Raw genomic sequence first — 12570 nt, forward strand, 5'->3', positions numbered from 1 at the left:
CTAGACCTATCATATGCCTCCTTTTTCCTTTTGACCAAGTTTACAATCTCCCTTGTCATCTATGGTTCCTGAATCCTGCCATTCCTGTCCTTCAGTTTTGCAGGGACATGCATGTCCTGCACTTTAATTAATTGGTCTTTACAAGCCTCCACATGCCAGATGTGGATTTGCCCTCAAAGAACTGCTCCCAATCCACATTCCCCAGTTCCTGGCTCATTTGGATGTAACTGGCCCTTGCCCAATTAAACATCCTCGCCCAAAGGCCACTCTTGTCCACGTCCATTTTAATTTCTCGATTCTGTGAGATGCTGACTTGTTTTTTTCAAAGGCCAGAACGTCATTTTGCACATTGAGTTCATTTCTAGGAAGTCATAGAATCTTGCAGTTTCATCAAAATGACCCGCAGGACACCTAGGGAGATAATTGCTGAGGTGTTTCCTGAGTAGTTTTCAAAAAAAAAGAGAAGGAGCCTGAAGCAGGCTCATGCAGGGAAAGGAGGCCTCTTACAGCAGAAGGACTGTTATTAGTCATAGTAGTTTGAACTGGGAAGAAGCCTTGAAATGTTTGAAAGTTGGTGAGAAGAAAACTCCAGAAGAATGAGGCTGTTGGAATGTTAGACATGAAGACACTTGTTCAGAAACAGTGAACTGAGGTAGTAGCTTAATTTAAGGAGAAACATGCACTAAAGAAAATAGCATCTAGTGAACATGCAGATGTTTATAGAGTCATGGAACTGTACAGCATGAGGACAGACTCTAGGTCCAACTCGCCCACCCCGACCAGATATCCTAAATTTATCTAGCTCATTTTCCAGCATTTATCCCTCTAAACCCTTCCTATTCATGTACCTGTCCAGATGCCTTTTAAATGTTGTAATTGTACCAGCCTCCACCAGTTCCTCTGGCAGCTCATTCCATTCATGCATCACCCTCTGCATGAAAAAGTTGCCCCTCAGGTCCCTAAAAAATCCATCCCCTCTCACCTTAAACCTATGTTCCCTAGTTTCGGATTGCTCTACCCCAGGGAAAAGACATTGGGTTATTCATTTTATCCATGCCCCTCATGATTTTACAAATCTCTACGAGATTTCCCTTCAGCCTCTGACACTCCAGGGAAAATAGCCCCAGCCTTTTCAGTCTCTCCCCATAGTTCAAACCCTCCAACCCTGGCAAGATCCTTGTAAATCTTTTCTGAAGCCTTTCAAGTTTAACAACATCTTTCAGTAGCAGGGAGGCCAGAATTCCGAAAGTGACCTTGTTTGCTGACAGAAAACTGATGACAGCCATGCAGCTGAGCAAAAAGCTTTAGAATGGAGGTGGGGAGGTTCTGAGGTTTATTTATCTGCAAGGGCATTGCTCGGGTAAATAGGAATAATCTTTCCTTCTGAAGTTTGTAGTGAGATCATTTCAATAATTGTTGTCTCGTGTAATCTGGTTTGAAGTTTTATTCCATGCAATAAACTTTTATTTTTTTTGTTAAAATTACATTGGCAGCCTCCTGTGGATATTCTACATAGTAAATAAAAGAATAAAAATTTTAAAAAATTGAGGCAGGTTTCACTCTGGAATCTGATTTATTCAGTCTTATTGTAATGTGAGATACTAACAATGTGATCAGTTAGCGAAATGTCTAAATGGAGCAGAATCATCCAACCAGCTTCTCTATTTACAGGTGCCACCATTTTCCTCAAACCCCCCTGAGAAATTCTGCACCTCCCGTGTTCAAGTGTTCCTGGAGGAATATTTGCCTGACAAGCTTCGCGACATAGCTTATGGCCCTGCTCTCGCCAGTCAGCTCTCCAAAGAGATGAGCAACGAGATTAAGGAGTTTGCAAAGGGGATTCTGCCGCCCAGATACAAGCTGGTGTGCATGGTGACACTGGGCGAGAAGAAAAATGAGGATGCTGTGTTGACCAGCCAGGCACTCTGGGACAGTTACGCAGACACGTTTGTGTCCCGTTGTTCCGAGAATGGCACCATGTTCTGTGTGGCCTGTGTCTTTGCTGTGTACTGTGAATGAGCAACTGGGCTCAAAGGCTTAAATTATAAAAAGGACTACATAGGCTCAGGTTGAGTAGGGAAGGTCGTTGGGGATCCAACTGATGTGCTTAAAGGTAAATGGAGAGAGATTTTTTCCTCTGGTGTGAGGGAAATTCTTTATCAACTGCTTTTTTTCCACCTGTTCATTGCTCCCGCGCTCCCTATAGCATTGTCCACCTAAGATTATATTGTCTGTCCATGTTCTTTCTACTCACTTCACAATGTGATGCCCAGAACTACCCACAGTAGCTCCATGTGTGATGTAAGCAGGATGCTAATTCCCGGTCCCCAACACCTCATTTTCACCATGGACGTCCAGTCCCTATACACCTGCATTCCTCATGCAGATGGCCTCAAGGCCCTCCGTTTCTTTCTGTCCCGCAGGCCCGACCAGTCCCCCTCCACCGAAACCCTCATCCACCTAGCCGAACTCGTCCTCACCATCAACAACTTCTCTTTCAATTCCTCCCACTTCCTACAGACAAAGGGGGTGGCCATGGGTACCCGCATGGGCCCAAGCTTTGCCTGCCTCTTTGTAGGTTATGTGGAACAGTCCCTCTTCAGCACCTACACTGGCCCCAAACCCCACCTCTTCCTTCATTACATTGATGACTGTATCGGTGCTGCTTCTTGCTTCCAAGAGGAGCTCGAGCAGTTCATCCACTTCACCAACACCTTCCACCCCAACCTCAAGTTCACCTGGGCCATCTCCAACACACCCCTCACCTTCCTGGACCTCTCTGTCTCCATCTCAGGCAACCAGCTAGAAACTGATGTCCATTTCAAGCCCACCGACTCCCACAGCTACCTAGAATACGCCTCCTCCCACCCAACCTCCTGCAAAAATTCCATCCCCTATTTCCAATTCCTCCGCCTCCGCCGCATCAGCTCCCAGGATGAGGCATTCCACTCCGGCACATCCCAGATGTCCACGTTCTTCAAGGACTGCAACATCCCCCCCCGCAGTGGTCGAGAATGCCCTTGACCGTGTCTCCCACATTTCCCGCAACACATCCCTCACACTCCGCCCCCGCAATACCCACCCAAAGAGAATCCCCCTTGTCCTCACATACCACCCCACCAACCTCCGGATACAACACATCATCCTCCGACACTTCTGCCATCTACAATCCGACCCCACCACCCAAGACATTTTTCCATCCCCACCCTTGTCTGCCTTCCGGAGAGACCACTCTCTCCGGGAGTCCCTTGTCCGCTCCACACTCCCCTCCAACCCCACCACACCCGGCACCTTCCCCTGCAACCGCAGGAAGTGTTACACTTGCCTCCACACCTCCTCCCTCACCCCCATCCCAGGCCCCAGGATGACTTTCCATATCAAGCAGATGTTCACCTGCACATCTGCCAATGTAGTATACTGAATCCACAGTACCATTTGTGGCTTCCTCTACATTGGGGAAACCAAACGGAGGCTTGGGGACTGCTTTGCAGAACACCTCCACTTGGTTCGCAATAAACAACTGCACCTCCCAGTCGCAAACCATTTTAACTCCCCCTCCCATTCCTTAGACGACATGTCTATCCTGGGCCACCTGCAGTGCCACAATGATGCCACCCGAAGGTTGCAGGAACAGCAACTCATATTCCGCTTGGAAACCCTGCAGCCCAATGGTATCAATGTGGACTTCACAGGGTTCAAAATCTCCCCTCCCCCCTCTACATCCACAAACCAGCCCAGCTCGTCCCCTCCCCCAGTGCATCCCAAAACCAGCCCAGCTTGTCCCCGCCTCCATAACCTGTTCTTCCTCTCACCCATCCCCTCCTCCCACCTCAAGCCGCACCTCCATTTCCTACCTACTAACCTCATCCCGCCCCCTTGACCTGTCTGTCCTCCCCAGACTGACCTATCCCCTCCCTACCTGTCCACCTATACTCTCCTCTCCACCTATCTTCTCCTCTATCTATCTTCGGACCGCCTCCCCCTCTCTCACTATTTATTCCAGAACCCTCTCCCCATCCCCCTCTCTGATGAAGGGTCTGGGCCCGAAGCATCAGCTTTTGTGCTCCTGAGATGCTGCTGGGCCTGCTGTGTTCATCCAGCTTCACACTTTGTTATCTATGCTGACATTTGACTTCTGTCCTCTTGTATTCTACTCCCCTTGATTTATAAAGGCCATAAATCCATTTTCCTCTACTTTATGTTCTCGCCATTTTAATGGTTTGGGTCCTTGGTGTCCTTTAACATCCAGTGCACTCATCCCTGTGTGAGCAAACTCTATCTTGAACCCACACTCACAGAACAGGTCCAACAGGGTTGATGGCTCTGGTAGGATACCCAGTCAGTCAGAGAGAGCAGAAGGTTCCTTGGTTGCCAGTCTGTGCTGTTCCATGGAAATGGGGTTCCTTGGATTAGGATTGGAGGAAAAGTCATTCTGAGATCCCCATCTAGTAACTAAACCACCAGCCTCCCTCACCCCAGCTGAATGGTCCACATATAGATGTTGAATAAGAACAGGGTTGAGCTTGATGCACTACCATACATGGGCAATTGAAGACAAATGGGATAAAGGGATCGGGGTGGACATGCGAGATCAGGACTGTTGCTTGCATGGAGGATAACCTCTGTATGATTGGGCTCAAAGGCCTGGTTTTGTCCCTTCTGAAGTCTAATTTGATGAACATCTCAGCTTATAAGTGAAGATCTGGGGATAGGACTGGTGATTGGAAGACTGGTGTTGTCTTCAGGAAATGAGGAAAGGAAACTTAAAGAGAAGCACCACAGCCATGGGGTGAATTGTGACGACCCCACTGTGAACTGGATAAGGCCTTCACCCAACCAGCCACTATGACAATACTACATGCATTTTCCCACTCCTTACAGCCCTCCAAGACGCTGGTAGCTGTGGGCGGTGGTTATTTTGTTACGAGAGGCCCTCGGGTCCTGTATGACCTCACTTTTGCTTGAGGTCCAAAACCACAGCCTGAGTGAGCAGGCTGCTTGGTTGCAAACCCAGGGATGCTGGGATATGTCAGCTGTGACCGCATTTTTTCATTGGCTGAGGTGCAAGTGCCAGGCCACATTATGCCGATTGTTCTCAAGGCATTAGGTAATTCATAAACAATCAAAAACATCTCAAAGCAAACAGCTTTTTGATAAATTGCCAAACAACCTTTGGACACTGTTAGGGTTCATCGTAAAGGAAAGAAAACAGCTTCTTTGATTTCTAAAGCTCCACCTCTGTATGCCTTATTGTCCTTGATTAATGATATCTGTTTTTGAAGTGCAGTCTCTGTTGTAATGTAGGAAGTACCGTAACCAATTTACACACAGTATGATCCCACAAGCAACCATGAGTAAATTGCCAGCTAAATATATTTATAGGCCTGCACCCCTGGGAGGTAGGGGAGATCTCCCTGGCTCTTCTTGTACAATGGGACTTTTTAACCTTCACCTGAGAGAGCTGGATTTTAACTCCGCATGTGAGAACGGTACCACTGATGAACTGTACTTGTTCAGAATTGTGTTCAAGTCTGTGGAGGGGAAACGGAGTCCGCAACTTTCTGAAGCCAAGGTGAGACTGCTCACAGCTGAGCTAAGGCTGGCACAGTTATAATGAGGAGGGCTCAAGTCATCATGGAACAATTAAGGTGCAGAAGGAGGCAATCAGCCTGTTGTGCCTGTACTAGCTCGATTATTCCTCCCCATCACCCTGCACACCATTATTCCCCAAACAAAATCCAATGATCCTCTTGAATGCCTCAGTCGAATCTGTCTCAACTATATTTCCAGGCAATAGATTCCCAACCCTAACAACTCACTGTGTGAAAATGTTTTTCCTCACAACAACCTTGCCTCATTAGCATATCACCTTAGATCTACGCCGTCTCATTCTTATTTCTTTTACGAGCAGAAACCTATTCTATCTGCTCTGTCTGGCCTGCTCATAAAATCGCAATCACCTGGCCTCTCAGCTTTCTTCTCTCCAAGGAGAACACGGTGGCTCAGTGGTTTGCACTGCTGCCTCACAGCACCAAGGACTTAGGCTTGATCCCACCCTCAGCGACGGTCTGTGTGGAGTTTGTACATTGTCCCTGTGTCTGTATGGGTTTCCTCCCACTGTCCAAAGATGTGGAGGTTAGGTGGATTGGCTGTGCTAAATTGCCCCGTAGCGTCCAGGGCTGTGTGTTAGCAATGGGAAATACAAAGTTATAGGGATGGAGTAGAGGGGTGAGTCTGGGAGAGATGCTGTTTGGAAGGTTGTCGTGGACTTGATCAGCTGAATGGTCTGCTTTCAAACTGTAGGGCTTCAATGATTTTCCAATGAATCTTCAAACTGGAACATTCTAGTAAATTGCCTCTGCACTCTCTCCAAAGTCTTTGCATCTTTCGGGTAACATTGTGTTCAGAACTGTACACAATACTCCAGTTAGGCCTAATAAGCATATTGTACAAGTTTAACATCAACTGTTTGCTCTTGTATGACATGCCCCTATTAAAAAAAACCTTCACTTGCTGTTGTATCCACCTGTTCTGTCACCTTCAATGATTTGTGCACATCAGTCATTATCAGGGAAACTCCTGTCACTGAAATGAGGAAGTGCTGGATAAATGAAAGTGAAGACAACAGGTCTGTGTATTAAACACAGAATAGGAGAAGTCATCAACGATCCTCAAAGAGTTAATCCGAAAGAAGCATCTCAGTGAGCTGACCAGCAAAGGACAGGAGCCTTATGGGAAGCAAACAGGTAAAGACAAATGGGAACTTTATTTAACAAGCTCTGATATTGTTGACGAACACCTTAACAGAGTCACAATTTACTGTATAAATCCTGCCAAAAATGTAAACAGATGATTTGATAAAAAGAAACTTAAGCTTCCTTTGTCATTTTTAATTATTTATGTCAACTAGACAGGATAGCAAAGTAAATAGCAGATAGGAGAGTGGCTTTTAACACTCTGTTAGCACTAACTTCTACTGGCCAACAAGCCATCCTTGCGTCACTGTATCTCTGACTGATCCCTAAAGCTGCTCCAATGCTCGGGGATCAACATTGGGAACTCAGTGAGAAAGTGGATCTTGAGTCTGTCTAACTACTGGCAGGTTAGAGTCTGGTGGCCCTAATGTGCTGAAGCCAATGTGGGAGCCCTATCATAGGTAAATGACAGGCAGTTAGGAGGCAAATCTGTGATTGCCACACAAAGCCCTGCCTCCCTGTCAAGGCAGTCGAAATGTGGTCCCTTTCTATTTGAATAGATATAAAGGCCTTGCCTTCACTATCTTCTGGAGAAACGAATTCCATACTTTAATGACATTCTGAAAGAAAAATAATTGTCCTTATCTCTGTCTTAAAAGGGAGACCTCTTTTTCATAATGAGAGAAACCAGGAATTTATTATTGATTTATGTAAAAATCAGTTTAATTCCACTAGTGTCCTTTTAGCAAATCTGTCATCCCAACATTTAAAATTACAAAGTTACAAAGCTTTTCCTTTACAATACTTTACAATTCATCATCTTCTCTAGCCTGGGGCAAAGGTAAAAGCCGTTCCATCAGGGATGTGACGAACGGATGATTCTAGTTGTTGTTCTTGTTGACACACCGTTACACTATGGATACCGCATTGTATAGCTACACAATAGCAGACCCATTTGATACATGAGCCCCGGATATCCTTGAGCATGGACATTCCAGGCTAATTTTAGAATAAATAGTGTCCTTAAACGGTGCCAGAAACTCAACCCAAAAGGACTGGTTCCAGACAAATCCAAGTTCTTCGAGTGTAAAAGACAAAGCAAACCAGATATTGTGGAATTGACTCAAATGCCATGCCACAACATCTCAAAATTCCTTCTACAATTTATTGTTACTGTCTTTCCCATCAACTCGTGTTTATATTTTTGGGCGATTTCTCCTCACACATTCTGAAACCTTTAATTTACCCTTATTAAGGCATCCAATGTGTCAGCCTTCATTTTAATAGCTGACAGTTAGATACATCTAACCCCAGCTATAACAATCTTCAGACAGTGCTCATTTCCAAAGGATAATCAAAGTCATGACCAGAGTCAGGTTAGACTGATCTACTGTCCTTTGGCCTCCCTGTTGATGGACATATCAACTATCCAGCTGCAGTTCAGCCAATGGCCATGCCTCCTGTTTAATGTCTTGATTGGATGACTACTGTAGGGAAGGAGCTGGTCTTGGCTTTCCTGAAAAGTGCTTCTTCGTATAGATAATTTCCCCCAGAACATTGATTTAAATACCAGTGCAAATTGCTTGGCCAGTCGCCTTAAAGGAATGGTCCCGCTCACAGATTCCATTGCAAATCTGCTGCAGAGCTTACAGATGCTTGTTTTTTGGGGGAAGTGGTTGGGCAGGACGGAGTTGTGCCCATCGATGGAAGCCACCAGCTTTCTGCTGGAGTTATACATTGAGGAATTTCTTACTGATGGCTTGTTGGCCAGTAGAAGTTAGTGCCACTTCTCAAGGTATCAAGGGAAGCGGGCAATGGCCTTGACTTCACATCCAGTGCAAACACCATTATGGATTAATGTATTGTGAAGAGGGGAGAGCAGGAGTGGTCAGTCAGTGGAGTTCGAGCTGAGGTGAGCAGAAACAAGCAGAAGTAAGTGTGAGGGCAATTTGAACCTCCAGGCTGATCGTTACCTGAGCATCCTATCAGCCACTGAGCCCAGTATCTAGCCAACTATTTGTACCAGTTCATCATCATCATCATCATCAAATCACAGTGTTCTGATACGTCTCTGTGTTTATGGATATCCACAGTGCAACCACAACCTAACAGGTATCTGACCATGTTACAGAGAGACTTGTATCTCTATAGGATCAGAGAATGATAAAGTGCAGGAGGCCATTCAGTCCACCATGCCTTTGAAATAGCTATCTGATTTAGTCACACCACCTCCATACCCTTCCCCCATAGCCCTATGAAATGTTCTCTGTCATAAACACAGCCGATGGGAATGTTGTAATTGGATCGGCTTCCACCAACTGTTCAGGCAATGCTTACTTCACAACCTCTGGAAGTCCCAGACGCTTTACACTGAAGGAATAACTTTTAAAGTGTAGTTTCTGATATAATGTAGGAGTAACGGCAGTTTCTTCACACACAGCAAGCTCCCACAAACAGCAATTAATTAAATAATCAAACTCTTTGTTTAGTGCTTTTGAGAGATATGAATGTAGCAGGGCATTGTGAGATCTGATTTCCTCATGTTAAAGTAGTAACACGTTGTTCTTTCTACTCAACTGGGAGGTCAGTCAATGTCTTATCCGAAAGTCAGCACCTCTTGGTGCAATACTGTTTTTATATATATTAGCCCACATAACAGTGGCTTGGTCCTTATTGAGACAGATTTCTTGAAGTTTATCAACAACACTAACTACGTACATTGATATGATATCTCAACCTTACATTGTGTGATGATACTATGGCTTTAAGAGGTGTATTTTGTCCTTTTTTTTGAAGAGAGGTTTTGAGTGTTTTTTAGGTAACCAACTGTCTGTTCTGTGCCAATAAAATAAACAGCTTGCGAGGCTTTGGGTTGTTTTTAAAGTTGGAACAACAGAAGCAGCATGAATTGTGGAGTCAAGCTCTCATAGATCCAAGGTTTTAGCTTTCAGTAGTGGTTGGGGAAGCTATTACGTCTCTCTCTCTTGGTAACAGGTAAAAGCTTGGGTTCTCTCTCCACTGCCAGAATCGCATGTGAGACAATCTGTTTTACTGACTTTGCCTTGGTCAAGTGTGTATTTATGGCAGGTTACTACCATTTTAACAGCCTAGTTGTTCTTTAGTAGTTAGATAGTTTTTCATATTATTAAGTTTTCCAATAGAGTTAAAGTTATACGAATTCTTCTTTCTTTTGTTTGTATTTTAACTGTAGGGTATGAATAAAATGTGTTTTGCTTAAAGCCAAGTACTTTAACCAGTTGAATTACATCTGGAACACAGCACATTACAGTTTGTCTTTAAAGACGATAAAAGTTAGGGTCTAGGCTGTAACAATAGAAATACACTCACTTAGATTACTAACGCTTTATGGATATAGCTTAGTGATTGACTTGCTGAACCAAACTGTACTAGCTAACTGGGCTGGCCAACTGCTACAGATCGACTCGCTGACTATTGAAAGTAAACTGGAGACTTTTTATACAAGAAGATCACATCTCATAATGTCATCTGAAACCAGCTACTTTAATCTCAGTGACATAATCCAGCTTCCTGTTTCTGCTTCATTCACGCCCTCGTTACCTCTAGATTTGACTGTTCCAGCACACTCATGGCCTCCCCATTCTACCTTGCACAAATACAAGGCTGTGTACCATACACGCTTCTGTTCTCTGGCCTATGTAGGTTAAGCTCGGCATTGATTTTAAAGTTATCAGCCTTATTTCCGAATTCTTCCATGGCCTCAACCCCTCTGCCCATTCACCCTACAAGATCGCTGCACTCCTTCCTTTCTAAGCCCTCGTGTATTCCCGATAAAAATCATTCCATAACTGGCACCTTCAGCTGCCGAGGCAACAGGCTTCGGAATCTCTATCCCCAGTTAGGGATGCTCCTTAAAATCCTCTTTGACCAACATTTTGGACAAATAGTCCAATTATTACTTTTCTGAGAAATCTTTGGTACCTTTTGTTATGTTAATGGTATTGTATAGATACTAGATGTGGGTCTGCTGTGAACTAAGCATTGTGACAGAATTAAATTCTCACCACTGTGGTTGTGACAATTACTAATTCAAGGTAGGTCACAAGTGTACATGTTAATTTAGATAGTGCAGTTAGGCTGGCACGCAGTTGTTGTCGATTGATCACTGCTGGCACCTTATGGTATTTGCCACCTCTATCAGTAGTTGTACTGGGTAAGGAATCTTTGAGATTGCTCACTGTCACCAGTTCTCTTCTATGTCTCCCTTGTCTTGCACGATGGCAATAAATGCAACTACATTTGGCCAGGCCTATTGGATGGCACGGTGGCTCAGTGGTTAGCACTGCTGCCTCACAGTGCCAGGGACCCATTCCAGCCTTGGGTGACTGTCTGTATTGAGTTTGCATGTTGCCCCATGTCTGTGTGTGATTTTTTTTCCATCTGGGTGCGCTGGTTTCTGCCCGCAGTCCAAAAATGTGAAAATTGGGTGAATTGGTCGTGGTAATTGTAGGGATTGGGTGGGATGCTCTTCACTGGGTTGGTACAGGACTTAATGGGCCAAATGGCCTCTTTCTGCACTGTAGGGATTCTATGTTGACTTGTGGCTGGTACAGCTTCCTGCCCTTTTTCCAAAAGATACAGCAGAACACCCCATCTCCCACAGACTGCTTTTATTTCAAAAATATACTTTATTGATAAAAAATATCTTTATGTATGTACATAGTCACAAATGCTGTTCAGTTCTGTACAGTAGCATATCAAACAAATAAACAAACATTGGGGTTTGACTCTACCCAAATAAACCAAAGGCATCTCTCACTTGTACAAGACTATATTTACATGCGTTTAAGGCACCAGGAGGGTCCAATAAATGAGCGGATCCCCATTTAACTTCAGCAGAAAGACTTCAGACAGAACGTCCCTCAGCACACTGTCCTGGACCTTGGAATGTGCCAGTCTGCAATATTCGGTCAGCGTCAGCTGTTTGCTCTGGAAGACCAACAGGGTTTGGGCAGAGCGTCTTTCACCGAGCTGATGGTCCTCCAGGCACGGCCTCCCACTGACGGTGTGTAACCTCAGCAGAATGGGAGAAACCAGTGTAAGGTGAACATTAACCCCTTCAGAACCAGGAGGTTTCACAACATCAACCACTTCACAATTATTCTGCAGCCGGGGAAGATGGTGGCCTAGTGGTATTATCGCTAGACTGTTAATCCAGAGACCCAGATAACACTCTGGGGACCCTGGTTTAAATCCCACCATGGCAGATGGTGGAATTTGAATTCTATAAATATCTGGAATTAAGAATCTGATGATGACTGTGAATCCATTGTCAATTGTCGGAAAAACCCATCTGGTTCACTAATGCCCTTTAGGGAAGGAAACTGTCATCCTTACCTGGTCTGGCCTACATGTGACTCCAGACACAGCAATGTGGTTGACTCCTAACTGCCCCCTGGCTAATTAGGGATGGGCAATAAATGCTGCCTGGCCAGCGATGCCCTCATCCTGTGAATGAATAAAGGAACAAACAAGTGACAAAAGGAATAATGCAGTATCAAAGTTAAGGGCAGAAAATTTAAACAGGATTAAATTTTGTCTTCACTTCCTCAACCCCTGAGGATTTTGTCTCTTTACTAGGTTAGAGGTAACATACAGAAAACCCCTTAGAGAAATTAAGTGATTATTTAGAGAGCTCAGCGGTGCCTCACAGCACCAAGGACCTGGGTTTGATTCTCAGGCAATTGGCCTCAGGCAACTGTCTGTGTGGAGTTTGCACATTCTCCCTGTGACTGTGTGGGTTTCCTCTCACAGTCCAAAGATGTGCAGATTAGGGTGGATTGGCCGTGCTAAATTGTCTGTAGTCTCCTAGGGAATACAAGTTAGATGGATAAAC

General features: G+C 44.8%; 1 protein-coding gene across 2 annotated transcripts in view; it reads left to right on the top strand.

The window, feature by feature from the left end:
• LOC125447404 (dynein light chain Tctex-type 5-like) overlaps positions 1-2618 on the top strand; it is a 44126-nt gene extending 41508 nt beyond the window's left edge. For both annotated transcript variants that reach the window (XM_059640022.1, XM_048521728.2), the window contains exon 5: positions 1672-2618. In XM_059640022.1, coding sequence (XP_059496005.1) covers positions 1672-2019 — 348 coding nt within the window. In that variant the 3' untranslated portion in view covers positions 2020-2618. The remainder of the gene's footprint in view (positions 1-1671) is intronic.
• Positions 2619-12570: the final 9952 nt, after the last annotated feature.

This window comes from Stegostoma tigrinum, chromosome 35, assembly GCF_030684315.1.
Source record: "Stegostoma tigrinum isolate sSteTig4 chromosome 35, sSteTig4.hap1, whole genome shotgun sequence".
NCBI classification, from domain to species: Eukaryota; Metazoa; Chordata; class Chondrichthyes; order Orectolobiformes; family Stegostomatidae; genus Stegostoma; species Stegostoma tigrinum.